General features: G+C 37.5%; 3 protein-coding genes across 4 annotated transcripts; all 3 read right to left on the reverse strand.

The window, feature by feature from the left end:
* Nucleotides 1–3,348: 3,348 nt before the first annotated feature.
* Nucleotides 3,349–7,688, reverse strand: LOC122032073. Of its 2 annotated transcripts, none has more exons than XM_042591326.1 (3): nt 7,496–7,688; nt 6,901–7,425; nt 3,349–3,896 (listed from the first exon to the last, which is right to left on the reverse strand). In XM_042591326.1, the coding sequence occupies exons 2-3, from the start codon at nt 7,338–7,340 to the stop codon at nt 3,674–3,676; spliced, it is 663 nt and encodes a 220-aa protein (XP_042447260.1). In that variant the 5' UTR covers nt 7,341–7,425; nt 7,496–7,688; the 3' UTR covers nt 3,349–3,673. The 2 variants fall into 2 exon arrangements, with proteins under 2 accessions (XP_042447260.1, XP_042447267.1); XM_042591333.1 differs by having other exon boundaries at nt 6,901–7,429.
* A 674-nt stretch (nt 7,689–8,362) lies between these two features.
* LOC122032090 (cyclin-A1-1-like) lies at nt 8,363–12,331 on the reverse strand. The gene is made up of 11 exons (XM_042591345.1): nt 12,026–12,331; nt 11,577–11,940; nt 11,263–11,390; nt 9,938–10,030; nt 9,718–9,851; nt 9,567–9,642; nt 9,414–9,490; nt 9,297–9,330; nt 9,071–9,220; nt 8,847–8,981; nt 8,363–8,772 (listed from the first exon to the last, which is right to left on the reverse strand). Exons 1-11 carry the CDS (start codon nt 12,155–12,157, stop codon nt 8,692–8,694), a joined length of 1,404 nt encoding a protein of 467 aa, XP_042447279.1. The 5' UTR covers nt 12,158–12,331; the 3' UTR covers nt 8,363–8,691.
* Nucleotides 12,332–12,744: 413 nt separating this feature from the next.
* On the reverse strand, nt 12,745–15,140 carry LOC122002772 (rho guanine nucleotide exchange factor 8-like). The gene is made up of 7 exons (XM_042558086.1): nt 14,855–15,140; nt 14,582–14,698; nt 14,154–14,308; nt 13,990–14,064; nt 13,647–13,919; nt 13,214–13,537; nt 12,745–13,135 (listed from the first exon to the last, which is right to left on the reverse strand). The coding sequence occupies exons 1-7, from the start codon at nt 15,138–15,140 to the stop codon at nt 12,785–12,787; spliced, it is 1,581 nt and encodes a 526-aa protein (XP_042414020.1). The 3' UTR covers nt 12,745–12,784.
* Nucleotides 15,141–20,180: the final 5,040 nt, after the last annotated feature.

The raw sequence follows: 20,180 nt of genomic DNA on the forward strand, positions 1-20,180 counted from the left end.
TGAGTTGTCAGTAACTTACTTAATTAGTGGACATTCGTTATCTTAAACACAGGGAGACTAACACACTTATAATAAGAAGGAGCCCATAATGTAATTTGGGATTGGTGCGGTAGTGCGATAATAACTCTCTAGTGGAATGAGTTATTATCGATGAACTTGAGTTGTGTGTTCGGGGCGAACACGGGATACTCAAACTCATCGGAAGGCCAAAACCAATTTCTCCTCTAGGTCCCTGTCGTAGCCTCAATAAAGCCTCAAGTCCATCCAAAGAAAGGTCCATCTTGGTGTCCAAGAAGGGGGCCGGTCCATTGCTTGGTGACTAAGCAATGGCCGACCACCATATCCTCTTAAGGGGCCGGCCCCTTGTTTGTTGCCCAAGTAAGAGGGGGTCGACCACAATAATTCAAATAAGGAGGGGTGTTTTGAATTTTTAAAATATTCTCTTTGTAGAAAACTACAAGTTTTAAAAGAGAGATTTTAAATTTAAAAACTTTCCTTATTTGAATTATGCCACATGTTTTAAAAGAAAGTTTAAAAGTTTTACAACTTTCCTTTTTTAACCATCCTCATGGTTTAGGAAAAAAAGGAAGAGAAGTTTTAAAATTTAAAATTTCTATCACCATGTTAAAAAAAGAAATTTTATAAGAGAAGTTTTAAATTTTAAAACATGGTTTTAATTTTTTAAAACTTTCCTTTTTTAACTCCTACTTTAGGAAATTAGAAGAGAGCTTGTAAAATTTTATAAGGGATTATAAAATTTTATAAAAAATATTTTCTTCCTCTTTAAGGGGGCCAGCCACCCTTGCTTGGTTCTTTAAGGGGGCCGACCACCCTTGCTTGGTGCCCAAGCAAGGTGGCCGACCAAATAAAAATAAAAAAATAAAATCATCATCTAATGATTTGGTGATTGATTCAATCAAGAGGAAAGAAAAGGAAAATAAAAAGGGAAAAGGAAAAATAAGAGGAAGATTTTAATTTTTGTAAAAATTCTTCCCTTATTTGCCTTGGGCAAGTAATATAAAAGAAGGGGCGAGGAGACTTCATAAGACACAATTCTTATTATTTTGGGGGAGTCTCTCTAGGTGGCCGACCCTTCCCTCTCCCCTTCTCTTTTCCCTTTTGCTCTCTTCTCCTTGGTGGTGTTGGTGGTCGGATTTTAGAGGAAGAGAAAGAGGAAGAAAACTTTTGGGTGGTGTTTATCTTGGAAGATCGTCACCCACACGACGTCCAAGGCGAGGTGAGGAATATGGTAGAAGATCTCGAGGTCATTAGCATACAAAGAGAAGGTATAATTAGCAATTGTTTTTCGCATCATGCTAGTTATTTCTTTTTGTAAGAATTCTAAACACAAGAGGCATTAGATCTAGTTTTTTTTCGAATTTATTTTTCGAGTTTGTGTTTTCTTTGTTTTTCAAATTTGTGATTCGATTGTTCTTTTTGGTTAACCTAGAGTTATTTAAAGAAATTAAATATTAGCTTTTCTTAAAATGCTTTGTCTAGGCGGTGGTGGTTGCTCCCATATCCAAGAAGGCCATGTGCCTCGCCATGCAGTCCTGGAAGCCAATTTTGAAAATTAATATTTAATGGAATTAATAACATAGGTGGATTTGAATAAATAGTGTTAAGTTCCGCTTAAAATTCAAATCTAAACCATTAAGAACAGATAAGTTAAATTTGGAATCAATGATGTTAAGCTCCGTCTGCGATTCCTAATTTAACTTCTAAAGAACACAATAGGTTATTTAAGGAAAGGTTCGACACTTGTACAATATTTTTGTACAGTGGAACCGGTACGATTTTCTTAGGACTAACTAACAATAACAGCTATAGTTTCATAGGTGCTACAATATGAATATTGCTCCAGGGCGTAACACAGATGGTGGTGTATAACATTTCTGGTGTAACAATTACGGGTCGAATATCATAGGAACTCATGACCTAAAATTCATCCCATCATGCGCCTCCTGCATGTGTATCTAAATTTACCTCCCTCCATACCCGTAGGGTCGGATCTAAGGGACCGCTGAGGTGGCATATCCAATTTTATATATATATATATATATAATGTACGTTCCTCGTGGTAGTTTTGATGTGATCAACCGGGTTAAATTAGGTCTTATAATGTTTTGATCCCTGTATCTAAGTGTGCAGGAGCTTAGGAATACAAGAAGTCGAGCGGAAGACGCAACGGACGAGAATGATGGCACGGGAAAGGAGCTGACAGGTTCGGTGCATCTGAGGGATGAGGAGTTGCGGAAGAGTACACCGGTAGACGAGAATGATGCCTGTGATGTTTGAGGGATGAGAAGCCAGGAAGGAAGACTGCTCGAGGAGAAGGTCGATGTTTGGTTCGGGTGAGGTCAACTCCGGATAACCTGAGTATCACTCACGTGATGAAGACCAATTGGAATATGATTTGCCTTGTGGAAGGCGCCTTCCATGGCCTATGGAAGGTGCCTTCAATGCTTCATGGAAGACGTCTTCAAACCTACGAAAGGCGCCTTCAATGCTTCATGGAAGGTGCCTTCAAGTCTATAGAAGACGCCTTCACTAGCCGTTAGCCAAAGATAAAGTTTTATCTTTGGCGGATAAAACCTATCCTATTGAAGGCACCTTGGATCATTTTGAAAGCACTTTCAAGCTGCGGATAATTTTTTCTAGAAGCTATAAAAAGGTCCATGGACTTAGGAATTTAACTTCTATATTCAATTCCTAGCTTGAACTTTTCAAAGAGTTTAAGATATTTCTCCGCCTTCAACAAAGGAGATATTTATAGTTGAAATTTGCAATTGTCTTGGATTAATAATCACCTAAGTTGTAACCAAGTAAAAATCTCTGTCTCTTTTATTTTATGTGTTCATTGATTTTATGTTAGTTATCTAATATTTGTGTCCTTGCTAAGTTTAAAGTCAGAGAAATTTCTAAATCTTATTCAGATTATTCATCCCCCTCTAGCCGCTCGCATCAGGACCAACATAATGTGAATATTATTGAATAGAACAAATCTAAGTTATAGCAGTTACAATTTTGTAACTACTACAATATAACTGTTACAACATAAATGCTAGATGAATAGGTCGAATTCACATAGTAACAATTACGATTTCATAATAATTGCAATAAATGCTGTATTTGTAATTGTTACAATTTCATAACTAGTTCAAAATTTAATATATATGAATGAAGATAATAATATCACATAATATATTTGAGGGCAGCTATGCCATTTTAGGAGAGCTGGGACGCCTTTTTATTTTAATAAAACAAATCAAAAAGGAATACCCGATTCCCATAAAATAAAAAGGAGGAATGGCATTTTGATTATTGCCCAATAATCATCTAAGAAAATTAAACTTTAATAATTTTCTATATCATATAATTTTACAAATTAAGAACTGCAATTAGTGACATTCAAAATCTCACAAAACAAACAAACAAATGAAGCACTCAAACCAGACGTGCACAAAAGTATGTCCTACAAAGTATCAGAATTGTTGTTTCCACCAAACCAAAGGATCACATACATGAACTTCTCATATTGCTTCCCTCCGAAACATTTATCGACACTTCTTCCTTCTGTTATGATACAACAGAGGCTTTCGGCTTCGTTTGGTAATTCCACAGCAAATGGTGATGCACAGGGAGTCTTTGGTTCAAATTGCTTGCATTGCAATCAGCCGGGCATGTTGAAGTGAAAGAGCCAGGAGACGACGAAGGTAAGCACCAAACAGGCAAGCAGGAATTTGAGGAAACGATGTCCCTGCCAGAAGCCCTGTGTCTCCAATGGCAATGTGGCTTGTGGTGTAGAAGAGCTGGCCTCTGTCAACTGCTCCACAACTTCAGTCTCGCTCACACCATTGACATTTTGTGCTATGGAGCCGCATATCTCACAGGTCCTTCAATGAGAGACGGAGAAAGGAAGTTGCAGGTAGTTAAGCAGCAGAATAAGATGCGAGGAATGTATATAAGTCGAACATGTAACAATCAAAATGACAAAAACAATGAGGGTTTGGCACTGGCTCAGGCCAGATGCAAATCAAATTATAGCTCAATGTTCAAAGATGACAAGTGATACAATGATCATATCATGGCCTCTAAGACGTTAGAACACCAATGCAAATCTCACAGGCTATACAACTTCAATTATGAAAATCTTAGTAGAATCAAACACATCATTACCCAAGGATTTCAGCAGATGATAAATGAGAGAAAAATACAGTAAGACGACTTGGAAGTTCAAAAACTCTATTTAATGTCATTAAAGTGATCTGTATATTTCTATTGACAGTCTTTCATGAATTTTAATAGAGAGAAATGATTTATGTAGCTGACCCAAATAGTTTAAATTAAGAGGAGTTGACGATAATGATACTTGCCATGCCTCACCTAAGGTATCTTATGAAAAGATGCATCGAAGTGCTGAGAAGTTACATAAAAATTGTACAACAAGAAGAACGATAATAATAGTAATAACGAGAATATCTCTTACAATGCTATTAGACAGAGTGGTGAGAGCATCTACGATAGCAAGCACTTAAATCCAACTCTACAATTGTGACTAAAGGCAATAACAAAGGAATTGACAATAGTCATTAAGTGGGAATGCAAAAAAGTATGATAGATATATATGCACAACATCCTAATGTCCAATATAAATTGCAATCATCAAAAACCCAGGTGTCAGAAAAGAGTTATGCTTAATGTATTTCTATGCACTATCTCAGTCACAAGCATAGGTAGACCATTGAATTTCTCAGAACTCACTGGTGGTACCCAATTCTTGCTCGGTAGGTGACAACTGCATACAATTAGTTCGACAATATTGTGCCCAATACTAGTGCGCCACAACTAAACACTAGAATGCCTCATTGACATTACTTGTGCCTCATCATATGAGCAAAATAATATGTGCACAAATATAGACGAAAACTTTGATCAGATAACTTGCTGTTTATGTGTGCCATGTCAATACTATGCATTAGTAAAGTAAAAGGGCATGGATTGAATTTAACATAATGTAAATTTGTTGCAATAAAAGCCAATCCTGTTAGAATCCCAACATTATTAACTGTTGGGCATTATAACCAGCAAATGGGCCTATAGAACTACTGCACTTGAACACTCACTGGCAATAAATCTGTTGGGGAGGACCCGTTGGTCAAATGGAATTCCAGCACATGAGTTCATCCAGACAAAGCAGTTCCAACATTAACTTTTGCTTTAGTTATTATGAGTGCCGGTGTTATTTGTGTTGCAAAAGATGTGTAGCAGGCTGAACAAGGACGCTTCACTAAGTATTGTTAATAAATTTCTGATAAAACTATCTTTGAAACTAATCTGAGGCTAATAGTTGCATCGATAGTTGCATTTGTCAGGCATAAGTGCCCGCGAGAAAGAAAATAAATGTTGGTAACATCCTATTATGCTGTAGTGAAGGTTTTAGTAACAACAATAAAATAACAACGTTCAGTTACCAAAACCTAATCCGTTGAGATTTTCTTGAAGTGCAAAACTTAAGGAAGAGCACAAGCAAGGGGGTGACCATCCACTTTGAAGTGTTCTCATAGACAAGAAACTGAAGAAGTAAATTGATCATACTTTATGGTGCTATCTTGAAATAGAGCATCTTGGCACGAAGTTGATCATTTTTGGTATCGTCTTTGACATTGAATATGAGGGTTGGTGTGGGCTAATGTATTCCATCATTCTTCTAATGCATTATGCCATAGTATATTAGTATGCTCCAATATATGCAAGTTGTGAGTAAATAGTGAGAAGAAGTTGTCTCATTTTTTTTTATGATTAATGGAATCCTCTCCCCATGATTTTTTAACTTTGTTGTAGCAAGGGATTTCCCATATAAATTTTGGTGTGTGCAAATTTATCACAAGTGCACATTTAAATTTCTTTATTTATCACAATATTATTGCATTACATATTGTGCTATGTTGCTTGCTTAAAATTGTAGTGGTTTGGGCTTAACAACAGATATGATATTAAAACTTATCTATTATGTACAACAACATTAAAAAAATTGTCATGTTTCAGTATGAGTCAAAATGACATGTAGCATGATAAGTAATTAATCATAAGACAAACATCATATGAAAAAAATTCAAAAGTACAAAATACAATGGGTTTTCAAAATAAATAAAATGCTTTCAACCTCAACAATCTTCAAACTGAAAATTATTACTAGTCTCGGATAATCTACTACAAAACTACTTCTCACCCCTTAGACAAGGTTCATCTCCAAAACTTAGAAGGCAGCGCTTTGAAAATTGGACCATGTCATTACACAGATTAAGGACAAGTTTGGCTAAGTGAGATGGGCTGCATCTAATGTGGGTAACTACAGTTTCTTCATCTGAATTAGTTATTGTAGTTTCTTCATCTGAATTAGTTATTGTAGCTTTAAGATGCAAATTTTCTATGCCTATTATAGACATTGTCATTTCCTCCAACACTCATAAAAAACAATTTTTTTGGATGGCCTATCAGTGTGCAAGATATATATCACCAATTCAGAGGAGAAATGACTGAGGTACAACCTAGACTGGTTGATAAAGGACGTAGCCACACACATTTGGATGGGAGTGTATTCCTTGTTTGGAGTGGAAGCAACAAGATTAAACTCCTCCAACAATACCATTATATGGATTGAGATCCCACAAATTGGTGAAGAGTCCTCCGTATCTAACTCGCTTACTACTACACCAAGCAACTCTTGCTGAATGCTGATGTGCACTAATTTGCTAGAGGGTGATACTAGCTAGATCGAGTATATAACATTGACCTTTGTTAAAAGTGCATTCTTTGGGGACTATGGTAGTTCAAACAAATCTTAGCAAACTGACACTATTACAAGAGGACTATGTTAAGGGAAATCTGCAAGCTTACTTGTTTCCTTTGATCTTAAACCAAGTCTCAGCGCACTGCTTGTGCGCAGCACCCAAATCATCCTTGCAAGAACAGCCCAATACAATCGCCACTCCCGACTCCGGAGCTGCTTTCTCCAAGCTGAGATGGCAAATTCGGCAATCCCGTTCGCCCTTATCCACATCCTCCTTAGCCTCTGGATCATCGTCAAGCGAAGTCTCCAACCCCGAGACGCAGGACTTCCTACAGGGCTCTCGAAGCCCATCGATCTCGCTGCCGGATGCGCTCGAAAGCCGGCAGCCACAGCGAGCGGAACTGCCACATTTCGCGCCGTTTGGCGAAGGCCACGAATGCCCTTCCGCGTCGGAGAAACCGAAGCCGTGTTGGTCACCCCCACTCGAGTGAGTGTCCTGCGGCCCTTTTTCGACGTCCCTGTAAGATTCCTCTCCCTTTTGGGCCATTGCGCGCTGCAAGTTGCTATCTTTGCCACGGAGTAACCCAGAATTACTAGCTGATACTCGGTTGGGCTTCAAGATGCGGATCTACCTATCTAATCCATTTCATCAAGAACAAGAACGAAAGATTCAGAGTGAGATAACTCGGTACGCACTCTTACCAAATCAGCTTACGGTGGCGAAATGGTCCCCAAAGAACAAAACACGGCGAACGAATCTCGAGCTTCTGAAGAATTACAGGAGAAAACCTCTGCTGCAAATCGCATCTGGATCACACGGAACAGGAAGGGGATTGGAGAAGATTGCAGACTTGTTCTGCTCTCTGGAAGCAAAGATTGGAAGTGGATGATGAGGTTTAAACTGGTGGATTTGGTACTTGTTCATATTAAACAAGGGTAGAATGGTCATTAACTGTCCCTATTTGTTGCGATTAAATTAAGAGATCATTTCATTTTGGCCCCCCAAATACACTTTATCTTCTTTTCAACACTACTACTCTCCAAACCCTTATAGTTTTAAAAATCACCTTTTCAAAATTTTTAAAATATAATTCTACACGGCACGCGACCGCCTGAAATTTTCATTTCCGTTCCACCAAATAAAATTAATAAAATTTTAACAAAATAGGGGTGTTTTGCTTTGAATTCTTAAAATTTTGAGAGTTAATTGAAATTTTTTACAATTAAATTTAAAGTGGACTTTGGGGAGAAGCCAAGTTCTTGCAACTTGTGCATGTTTAAATATTGTCACAAGTAGAAAAATATATTTTCTATTTGAGAGGAAGAGTAAAATGGTTAAACTTTATTATTTATCATAAAATAACTATTGGTAAAAATATATATTAAATTAAATAGCTACTGACTACATGCATTAAATTAATTCTATTTTATATTATATGTTATTGAATACACTGTTCTTGATGTTCATTCAAGTAGTCTGAAGATAGACCAATAACAATTCTAAATTTTGGTGGGTATTTTGATGATTTTGAAACTCTAAAGAACATTTAAGAAAAACAACATAAACCATACAAAAGAAGCATTAAGGTTGAATGGAATTCGAAACAAACTTGGGAGTATGGAATGGAAATCTTCCATTTGAGCACAAAGTATTTATTTCTGTACAAGAAATGATTAAATTTTGTTCAAAACTCAATAGATTCTCTTCCTTGTCCACTCTCACAAGCATTTGTGTCCTTCATATGAGCATTTGAAGAACAATTTCTCTTTTCTTTTCTAGGATATCAAACAGTGGATCAAAGAGGGAGTTCAGCATTCCTCACCTTCGATTTGCCATGCATGCTATCGACAGTTAAAAAGAAACTTTGACGTCTTCTGTATCGGCCACGAGAGTAAACTCACTTCCAAACTTTGGTGTTATCTCGGAAGAACTCTGAGGGGATGGATGCAGGGCAGTATTTCTTGGCAACAAACTTGTACTGGAAGAACAACAAATCAAGACTACATGAGACAGAGCTATAGAATTCAAATGAGTTTCCAACAAGATATTTACCTTGTGCTGACTGTATTTTTCTCGAATAGCAGGCAGGCCGTTGCACGCACTGGTGCATAGTAGTCCATGTAATGCCTTGATGCAGTCTGAGAGTTCAGAAGGTTTATATAGTGTGTAATGGCTCAGTGTGGCGTTCTGCATCATTAGCCACAGCAAAACATAATTAATCTTGGTTGGAAAAATAAAATGATAATGTATGAATTGGAATGCATTGTGAACAGTACCCAAGGTGTTTTTGTTGGTTGCAATATGAACCTTGCCAAAAAGACAGCAGAGGCTGCCACTAGTGATGGAGCATAGCGAATCATACTGTACTCGAGTAGCGAGAGCTCTGCAACATAACTGGCAAGAAACTCGAGTTGCAATGTAGGAAGCTGGAAAAAAGAATGTGATAATAAATTCTTTGTTTCAATGTAGAAACTGCAAAGGAAACACAAGTGATGGGGTTACTTCATCGGATCCTTGAGCAGCACGAACAAATCTCCTATTAATTTCCACATCAGATATGATAATAAGCAACATAGTCATGGATAACACAAAGCTAATCTATATTGTTAAAAGTATTACCTCAAGAAACATTTGGCAGTCGGGACTGTCATTTCAAATTTCAAGTAAGTCAGCACTTTGAATTCCATTTGCAAAAGCTGTGCACCTTAGTTATGAATGGACAGCCCAAACATGCATCACAGAATTGTAAACTGGAGTTACAGAGATATCTACCTCATCAATCGAGTAAGTATTGTCGGTCATATAGCACAAATCTTCCCCTTCTGGGGCACATGCCTCCTCATATTTTCTGCAATAACAACAAATTAAGTTATTATGAACATAAAAGCTCTAAAAGTACTAAACACCATCAGACAATCCTTACGCAGCAATTAGCATACAAGCAGCACCAAGAAGTTGCAACTCTTGACGATTGATTTCATTTCCAGAAAGATATCTGTCGATGTAATTAACAGTGAGATATAGTGTATCAGGAACCATACGATACTCTTCTGCAATCTGTAGTCAAATAGGACTAAATTACTCCACCTAAGTTGGAAAACAAAAATCAAATTAACAAAATCTGTCAATCAGCGTGGATATACCTCTACAAGCCATTCTATTAGAATGGAGCGCATATTTGCATTTATATCCTTCTGAATTGTTTCCATGAAATCTATTGAAGGTCTTTTCTTAGTCTGTAAAAACAAATGTAGCTGTATTATCCAATAGAAAGAAATCTACTGTTCATCAAAACTACATGTTTTTTGTGCTAACATGTCTAGGAGCAGGAATGTAGTGCTAACTTAAAAGGTTTTCAGCAGTATAAAGAAATCAAAGCAAACGTAAACTAGCTTTTGGCCACATCATAACTAGAAAGCAGCAATAATTTGTAAGAGAAGTGTAGCAGGTAAACAATTTCCATGAGAACAATAGCATGAAATAAGTACTTTGCTATATATATATAAATGGAAGCACATGAGAATTACTTGTTTGTAATATTTCTTCCAATTAGTGTTCAGTCATACAAGTTGAAATTATAAACAAAAGCATAACTGGCATTAGTCATGGTATGTAACAATTAAATTGTATAATAGAATCTTCAATAACTTAAAATGAATAATCACAAAACAATTTACCAAGTTCATGGGCCTTCAACCTAACTTAAGGCATTTAATGATTAATCTAATTTATAGACAACACAAATGCTAAGGCAAAGCTGTTGCCAAATATGAACCGAGGATATAACTCACTTTTATTGTTTAGGACAAAGGACTAAAGAAACTAGTGAGAAGAAATTATAACGATTTGTATTTGATAGATTGAAGAAATTTAATAAGCAGTTGGAAACCAATTTGCAATCGCAGATTAAATGTAAAGTGTCTACTGATAATTATCATAATAACGCAAATCCAAATTCAATATGACATCAAGATAGTCAATAAAATTCTCAAAGCACCCTGGCAAGGTTTGAAACAGTGTAAACAAGGGTTATGCAATCGACCAGCATTATCAATGATCACAATGTGAGTAGTTAATTTACATATCCATCATAATTTCAAGACCAAAAGAAAAAAAGCTCGGTATGTTAATAACTTTACTATATATATATATAATAATCCAATGATCAAACAGACTTGGAGCTAGAAAATTAAAAACCTTAAAAATTATAATATTAGAGCTGATCATACTTATTAACAAAGAATTAGCAAGGAAAGTCATTATAATAAATCTGCAGGGTGCATATCATAACCATGATCAGCATTGGCGGTTTAAAATACTAAAACAATATTTAATACTGAATAAGGAACAATTGTGTTCAGAATATATGTGTATATCATAAATTATCAGAAAATATCAGAAAACATCAAAGAGAAGTTGGATAAAAACCATCAGAAGAAGAAAAATATACAAAAAGGCAAATTCTCACCTCAGCATTCCGTAAATTTTGATAGATATCGCAAGCAAGTGCACTACAAAATTGAGGATCATTGTTTGTATCAACATCCACAATATCTGCTCCCATCAGCATAGAACCATTACTCTTTAATTTTGATTCTGATAAATATTGTGAACACTATCAGTGGACAAATTAAATAAAACTTTAAATTTCAAATGTTGATTTTTGACCTACTTTCGATCTAAAACTCTCAAAAATTATAGCTTTGCTAAAAAATAAATGAGAAACAGGTGAGTCAAACAGCAACAAAACATAATTAGAGAATGTAATTAATCAAAAAGCACCTTCTATAGCTACATTCTCAGAGATGCTTCGATTCTCATTTTCTCGGCTCTCCAAAGTCATAGCCAGAGAATCTCTGTTATCTATATACTCAAACTCAGGGCTTCGAATCGAGTTGCATGTGGACATTGATGAAACAGAATCCACAGAAAAATTAGGTGACTTGAGCGTAGTGCAGGGTGCAAGGCAGGCAACAAATGTAGGTTTATGCACACTGTTCTGTGGCAGGGAACTTGTATCGCTAGATACAATCACACTTGGTTTGATAGTAGCTGAAATATACGAAGAGTTTCGACTCGATCCAGAATCGCAATGACTAGCGGAAACCCCTTTCTTTAACCTCGCAATCGATCTTGTGGCATGAGCCTGCTTATGAGTGGCCAAAATAAAACTGATTAGCTATTTACTAAGAAACGTGCGGACAAAGGCAAAAATGAGAAAAGATACTGACATTCTCCCCTTTAGCACCCACTGGCCTTGGAGTATCGCGCAACACATTGCTCTCTTTACTAATGTCCCGAAGAGCAACCCTCTTCTCTCCCTTCTCCGCCCTGGCATCCTGCAGCTTGGCGGCACCCTCCATCCCCGGTAAATCCCCGTAAGAACTCTATCCTTACAAGAAGCAGCCAATATCAAGCAAGAAGAAGGAGGAGCGCGACGACGAATAGATCGCCAGATTATTCGAAAACCTAATCTTGCTGGTTAGGGTTGGGGGGAGGGAATCGGGGAACGCACGCCACGCCACGCCACGCCACGCCACGCGAAGGACGACGAAAGCGGTGAGGTATTATTATTACGCTATTTTCTAAATTAATTATAAATTATTATTATTATTATTATTATTTTGGAGGGAAAAAAGTTAGTTTAAACAAAGAGCCATCTGAACTCAAATTAAAAGCTCCATAACATACATTCAAACTAAAATTCAAGCTTAAAAAAAAAAGGGAAAGAAACAAAATCAAGGCTTGAACAATGCAAAACTTGGTTCAACTTATCTCAATTACAACCCTACTTACTCGTGAAGACCCTCTTCATTAGTTTTGTTCAATATTGTAAACTAGAATCAGAAATCAAATGATGCATCGCGATATAGTAGTACCTCTTCTCAGCCAACAAGTTTAAAAGAGCAAATAAGACTGTATGATCTACAATGGCCCTTGTGCCTATAAACTATCTACACTCGAACACAATTGGGAGGCAATCGTGCCTATCAATGACGAGCCGCAGGACTTTTCGTGCCTCCTACGTGCTCCACCAAGTAACAAAACTTCTTGCCATCCTTCACTTCGGTAGGCCTCTTCACCATCCCCCCTCCGGCATTCCTCATCTCCGTGCCATGTCCGGTCTCACGATCCCAGCTCATGAAATCCGATAGACTCAATGAGGGTGATTTTGTTTCTTCTCTAGTATCGTGCATCGGTTGCCTCCCCTCTGGACGCTTGGTGGTTGAACCTTTCGCGAGAGAATCCGCATATAGGACATCGTCAATTCGCGAAATCAACACAAAGGCTAAGCTTTCTAGGATCCTAGAGTAGCTCTCTAGGATTGCTAGTCCTACATCCTGTGGAGATTTCGAATAAATGCTATCGACATGTTTGAAGACAATGAGAGAAATATAGATAGTTCGGTTTCAAATTACTTTGTTGTACTGGATCTTGCTGATATCGAGAGCTGATTGAGAGATGGCAGGAAACCTTTGCTTGATGAGGATTAAGATGATCTCAGCTCTCTCTTCGAACAGCTCCCTCTTCCCCAAACTGACCGCCGAACTCCAAGAATGATGCTTGCCTTCCTTGTCTAGCACTTTCCTCTTCCAGATCACAACCGAAGCCTCGATTCGGTTTTTCAAATCAAGAATCTTGTGCTCGGTTGACAAATCCACCATTCTGAGGAATTCTTCGGGGTCGAAGACATCATCTGTGATGCATTTGTAGATAGCATCTCCTAGGCTTGACCGCCCATTCTACGACCAAATCATGTAAAACCAAATCAATCAAACAGTAACTTTAGTTCAGAGTCATTTCTGTTCAGTTCGATTCGAAGGCAATTAAATTCTTCTAGTTTAGTCTTACCTTGGGAAGAGATTCGACATAGGCTTCAGGGACTTCCATTCCCATGAGAACTTGAGCATTGATCGCCATGGCTGCCTTGTGTACCTGTGAAGCTGAATCTTTCTGGAACTGAATCCATCTAGTGGACTCCTCAGGGAGTCCATTAGGGGGGACTCTCACTGTAGGAAGCCACCATTTGTCGTCCTTCCTCCGCGCTCTTCCCTTTTCTGATTCATCGGCATCTCTTGAATCATACCAAAACATGTTCTGGTCCATGAAGTCGTCAAGGGAGCCCTGAACAATCAAGGACAAGGATGGAGAGATAAGAATTTCACTAATAGTGTATCACAATGAATCTTCTTACTATGAGCATTGCATCTAGCTTGCGAAGCGCGGGGATGTTCATTTGAAGATCTCTGCGTTGCTGCGTCGTCATTATCTGCAGGAGGCATGCAATAACAACCACAATTAGGATGCAAAAGCAAAGATCTGATCTTGAAGAGGTAAAACAAAGAAAACTCCTTCGACCTCTATGGTAACCCCTTCCTTTGATGTCTGTCTAGAAGGAACAAACTCAACAATGTGATCGGTCACAGATAAAAGCCAGTCGATTTCCCTCCTCCACCTCTCTTTTCTTTCAGCAGGCATCGGTTCTAAGCGTGATTGTTCGCTAAATACAGATGCTGATTGATTCAGAAGCATAAAACAAAAATGTTACTTCTTCTATCAGTTTGAGACGATCAAACAAACCTACTACTGATACACTAAGCAGCTGTTCGCATCAAAGAACAAAGCAAACAAATCTTAGCATTAAATCTGTGTGCTAGAGAACATAAATACAATTTAGTCAGTTCCATGGATTGTCTCTGCTGAAATATCACACAAGAAATCTTTTTTAGTACCAAAAAATCCTAATGTTTTTCGAATAAATGAAGATCAAGGGAAGTGAAAAGTACCAGCAAGGTTGGTGAAGGCATTGGACAAAGCAAGAGCAGATGAAACTCCTCTGCCACCACCTGACATATCCTCTCCAAGAAGCAGCTTTGCATATCGATCTTTCATCAACCCCATCTCTAGAGAAAAAGATTATGATCATCATCATCAAATCGAACTGTGTTTGTTGTAACTATTTTTGATCAGCTACATTGAGATATGTTCATCTTCATCTTAAAGTGGTCGAGGCACAACATAGTTGGTGATTCAGTTTGATAAGGTGGTGCGATGGTTACCAGAAGGAGTTGCTTCTCTGGCGCCTCCATCCTTGCTCAGCCGCGGCCTCGAGCCGATGCAGGACGAGCGGTCAATCTGCAGCGCCCTGCGAGGGTGGTCGGCGCCGGCCTCCCCCTGCCAGTGGAAGAGCACACCGTAGTTGTCATCATCGTACGCTGGACTATTCCGCCCCACACCCTCCAGTATCTGACTCTGCACCTGGCGCACAGCGGCGTCAGCCTCCTCGTCGCCCTCCTCATCGTAGGGTTTCTCGAGGCCGTGCCCTCGCTTGAGGAGCCGCACCATCAGCAGGCTCAAAGTTCGGACCCTAGTCCATATGCTCCGAGGGTGCGCCAACTCATCTCCGCTGCTCTCGGAGGTGAGAGGCTGGAAGAGGGGGGAGCTCGCCGATCGCCTCCGGAGCGGAATTTTGACGGATTGCTTAAAACCCTCAAAATGAAGACCGTTAACGTTCGATCGAAGCTAAATACGACAATTTGGCGGCTCGATCATCTGCAAAAACTGAATCTTTGACGGCGCAAATGATCGATCCACCTCCGTAATCGATCAGAATAAAAAAGGTAGGATCTTTGACGAAGGAAATCTGTTCGGAAGAATGCGGAAACCGGTTAAGAAGGTGGTTTTAGCTTCCAAATGAGGGAAGAGTGGGGATTTGAAGTGCCGAGGATTTCCAGGAAGAGAGATCGAAACATGAGGCGCTGGTTGAAGCGAAGGCGGGAAGGAGAGGCGGGCAACGACTCGCTAACAATAGTTAAAAGAAAAGAATACGAGATTGCTAATATTGGCAACATGGTTGATAGTTAAAAAAATAAAATAAAACAAAAATTTAAAAGGCACCCAAAATTATTAAAAAAAACATTTTTTAAAACATTAAAATTAAAAGAGCATCCTATTAAATATTTTATCTTTATTATAATTCAATTAATTGTAGAAGAAGAGAAAATTGAGGGGAGAATTATCTTATATTTTATTTCTATCCAATACTTTTATATTTCATTAATCAACAATCAAATTAATCATCTATTATAGCACTCCCCTTAGATGATTTATGAAGAATTCAACGCTATCTTATTAAAACTTTACCTGTAAAATCCAACGGGAAAATTATGAACGAAGAGAAAAGAGAACAACAATATATACTTTCCTTGATTTCAATCATTAAATATCTTTTAATTAATATATCCATATATTGTGCACCAATTTCTTGAATGTTGATATCGGTAATACTTTTGTTAATAAATTAGCTACATTATCGCTAGAACGTATTTGCTGCACATCAATGCCACCTTTCTTCTTAAGTTTATGTGTGTAGAAGAATTTTAGTGAAATATACTATATTATATCCCCTTTAATATAATCTCCCTTTAATTGTGTAATGAAAGCACCGTTATCTTCAAATATAGTTGTCGGATTTTTTTTTTGTTGTTTTTAGTCCGCATGATTTTTAAATATGTAACGTCATGGATCTCAACCATATACATTTTTGACTTGCTTCATGCATTGTAATAATTTCAGAATGATTTGATGATGTCACTATTAAAATTTATTTTGTTGACTTTCATGATATAATAGTCTCTCTTCATGTAAACACAACCGGTTTGGAATATACCTTTATATGGATCTAAAAGATAACCTACATCTACATATCTTACTAAAGATGAATTTATTCTTATCGAATAAAATAACTCCATGTCTGTTGTACCACGAAAGTAACGTAATATGTGATTTATACCATTCCAATATCTTTGAGTTGGAGAAGAGCTATATTTTACTAGAAAGTTAACAAAAAAATGTAATATCTGGGCGAGTGCAATTGACAAGGTATGATAATGCACCAATTGCACTAAGATATGGTACTTTTGGACTATGGATGTTTTCTCCATCTTCGAGTGGATGAAAAGGATCTTTCTTAGTATCAAGTGATCGAACAACTATTAATGAAGGCAATGGATGTGTTTTATCTATATATAAGTATTTTAGTAACCTTTTGTGTATGAAGACCGATGAACAAATATTCCTTCTGGTAAATGTTTAAATTGCAATCAAAGATAAAAATTGTCTTTCCTAAGTCTTTCATCTTAAATTCACTTTTTAAATAATTGACAATCTTGTTGAGCTCTTCGGAAATCACTATAAGATTTAGATCATCGACATATACTATCATAATTACAAAACATTCTTCCTTCTTTTTTGTAAAAATGCACAAACAAATAGCATTATTTGTATAACCTTCTTGTAATAAGTATTCACTTAGACGATTGTACCACATGCTCCCTGATTGCTTTAATCCATATAACAATTTTTGTAACTTTATTAAGAACATGGTCTTAGGGGTTACATTATTTGCTTTCGGTGGTAAACCTTCAGGAATTTTCATATCTATATTGAGTGAACCATATAGATATGCAGTGATCACATCCATAAGTCACATGTTTAGTTTTTCTGATACATCCAAACTAATAAAAAATCATAAAGTAGTGGCACCCATTACATGTGAATATGTTTTCTCATAATCGATTCCAGGTCTCTATGAAAAACCTTAAGTTACAAGCCTGACTTTGTATTTCATAATTTCACCATTTTTTTCATTCTTTTTTTTATACAACACTCATTTAGGTTATATCTTGAAGTGTTCAAACTACAAACCCAAAAACTTTACGTTTCTCTAGAAATTCTAATTCAATCTGTATAGTTGCTTTCCATTTTGGCCAATCATTCTTTCTTTATAATCTTTGATAGATTATGGTTCGGGATCTTTATCATCTTGCACAATGTCAAGGATCACATTGAGAGTGAAAATATCATCACTGGTTGTGTTGCTTCGATTCCATATTTTACAAGACATCAAATAATTTATTAAATCTTATTATTTTCATATAACTGTGATGCTTTTAGGAACAACATTATCCACATTTGGTACAATGATTTCTCTTACTGTATCATCTGGAATTGTTTCTTCTGAAGTTTTTCATGCTTCCTTTTCTTGTACTTTTCATTTTCGGGGTACAATGTCTTTTAATAAAATTGGTCGACCACATTCTAACTTATTCTAGATACATTTGCAAGTAAAGTAATTGATAGTCCTACATATTCATCTCATGCGGCCAGCAAGAAAGGGGAGGTGAATTGCCTGAAATTACAAATGTATCATTCTCAAAGCTTTTGACTTAAGTTATACAAACACTTGTTAGGAAAATAGAAATAACTTGCATAAAATGAAATGAGACTACTGGATTTACTTAGTTTGCAATCGAGGAGGTTGCTAAACTAAGACAAATGAAGTGCAAACTCTCGGAGGCGGAGAAGCCTCGTACAATGATTTACTGCTAAGAACAATGAAAATAGAACGAAATGATTCGAATATAAGTGTTGTATTAAATATCAAGCACCATGGCTCTTTTTATAAACTCAATGGTCGAAGTGACTGTTTGATGACATGGCACAATTCGAGCTCCTGGACCCGGTCCGAGCGTCCCTAGCTGGTCATCTCAATCTGTTTTGCAATGGTAAAGGGATAAGTATTAATCCACTTCCGGGTACCTGGACCGCTGCTGATGTCACGCCCCCAAAGGAGCCCCTACTGAAAAATTTCAGTAGCATCTCTCCTGTACCAATGACAATCTGAGGTATACATACATACAAAATACATCAGCCACATACGGCTGGAATATACACACAACCACGCAGTTAATCCCAAAGGAGCCCCTACTGAAAAATTTCAGTAGCATCTCCCCTGTACCAATGACAATCTGAGGTATACATACATACAAAATACATCAGCCACATACGGCTGGAATATACACACAACCACGCAGTTAATAATGCAACCCACACGATTGAAACATAGCTTAATCACGCAGTTAATAATGCAACCCACACGACTGAAACATAGCACAACGGAAATCATAAAATAACGAACATGAAATGAATAAAACAACTGACTGCGAGCTGGCTCGACTTGACACAACATTACTAAACCTATACAATATACCACAAGGCAAAAATCCAAGTCGACATCGAATTATTATAATACCAAGATCACAAAATCAAAACACAAATAGCAAAGGAAACCAAAACCAGAAAATCGTCCTCTTATATGGCGTGGGACTGGCGAATAGAACCTCCAAGTGACTCCATAAATCCTTTACCTACTACCTGGCAAAATAAATTAGTTTATGGGGTGGTGAGTACTAAGACTCAGTGGGTAATAGATAGATAGTGCATGAACATAATAAAAAACTAGAGATATAAATGTATACAGTCTCGGAGAGATAAATAGCAGATACTACAGTGGAATCATAGTACATGATCATACCTGATACCATATCCTAAGCTAGTGGTATAAGGTCAGAGGTAACACTAATCTGCTACAGTGCTGCTCATAACTACCAGGATCACATGTACGGTATACTATCAAAGAAACTAGTGTCCAATCATATATATAACAGGTATATAACAAGAGAAACAACATAAATAAACAAGCAGCAGCATGAGTATGCAACAACCGCATAAGTAAGCAACAACAGCATAAGTAAGCAACAACAACATAAGTATAATAACAACAGCGTATGTACGGATGGTTACCCCACCCACCTCTCTGCACCACGACACCTGTATGGTCGAGAGGCCGGATCGATGACAACTATACCACTCAAAAGCCGCCACTACTCTCGAGTGACCGAGTGGACATGTTCTGAGTAACTATCTAGCTACAAAGCAAAAGGGGTCCCTGCTGCTCGCAACTCCAGCTACCACTACCCATGAGTAGTCGAGTGCGGTACAACAGGACAAGCGACATCTCCTCCAGCTACCACTTCCTATGAGTGGCCGAGTGTGCGGTGCGACCCGACGACTCACTCCCCCACAAGGAAGACGTGGTCGCCTGCATGCATGCAATGACATGATGCGTAAAATGCAACAGTTATCATATATATATAAACAGAAAACAGGTATGTTACATGAAGCCAACATGCTCAGTAAGGTGTGTAAATAACAATATTCAAGTAAGTAAGCATGATATCTAGTATCCATATATCCAATATCTAATATCTAGTATCTGGTATATGGTATCTGCTAAATATCATAGATAATAACGAGAGACTGTATAGATATAGAAACGAGTTTCTCAAAGATTGAGTGGATAAGTATCAAGCACAAGACAAATACGAGTGGAGTCGAGATAAATACAGGAACTATCCGAAAATATAGCTCATGCACTAAGATCAATGTACTAAAAAGATAAAGCAAGAAGTACCCACCTTTATCTGTCGATCGTGCTAAACTCATCCCACGTCGAAATGCCCATCTCAAAATTAGAGTCCTGCA

This window comes from Zingiber officinale, chromosome 1A (genome assembly GCF_018446385.1).
Source record: "Zingiber officinale cultivar Zhangliang chromosome 1A, Zo_v1.1, whole genome shotgun sequence".
NCBI classification, from domain to species: domain Eukaryota; kingdom Viridiplantae; phylum Streptophyta; class Magnoliopsida; order Zingiberales; family Zingiberaceae; genus Zingiber; species Zingiber officinale.

Bases quoted from the DNA above. Each gene is read 5' to 3' on its own strand.
- LOC122032073 (XM_042591326.1), bottom strand. From the start codon at position 7,340: ATGGCCCAAAAGGGAGAGGAATCTTACAGGGACGTCGAAAAAGGGCCG. The intron at 3,897-6,900 runs GTAAGCTTGCAG...CTCTCATTGAAG, and splicing joins TTTAAGATCAAAGGAAACAA to GACCTGTGAGATATGCGGCT.
- LOC122032090 (XM_042591345.1), bottom strand. From the start codon at position 12,157: ATGGAGGGTGCCGCCAAGCTGCAGGATGCCAGGGCGGAGAAGGGAGAG. The intron at 10,031-11,262 runs GTGAGAATTTGC...TTGTTTTTACAG, and splicing joins AAAATTTACGGAATGCTGAG to ACTAAGAAAAGACCTTCAAT. The intron at 9,491-9,566 runs GTAGATATCTCT...TAAGGTGCACAG, and splicing joins ATACTTACTCGATTGATGAG to CTTTTGCAAATGGAATTCAA.
- LOC122002772 (XM_042558086.1), bottom strand. From the start codon at position 15,140: ATGGTGCGGCTCCTCAAGCGAGGGCACGGCCTCGAGAAACCCTACGAT. The intron at 14,065-14,153 runs GTCGAAGGAGTT...TGCCTCCTGCAG, and splicing joins AGGAAGGGGTTACCATAGAG to ATAATGACGACGCAGCAACG. The intron at 13,538-13,646 runs GTAAGACTAAAC...ATTTGGTCGTAG, and splicing joins ATGTCGAATCTCTTCCCAAG to AATGGGCGGTCAAGCCTAGG.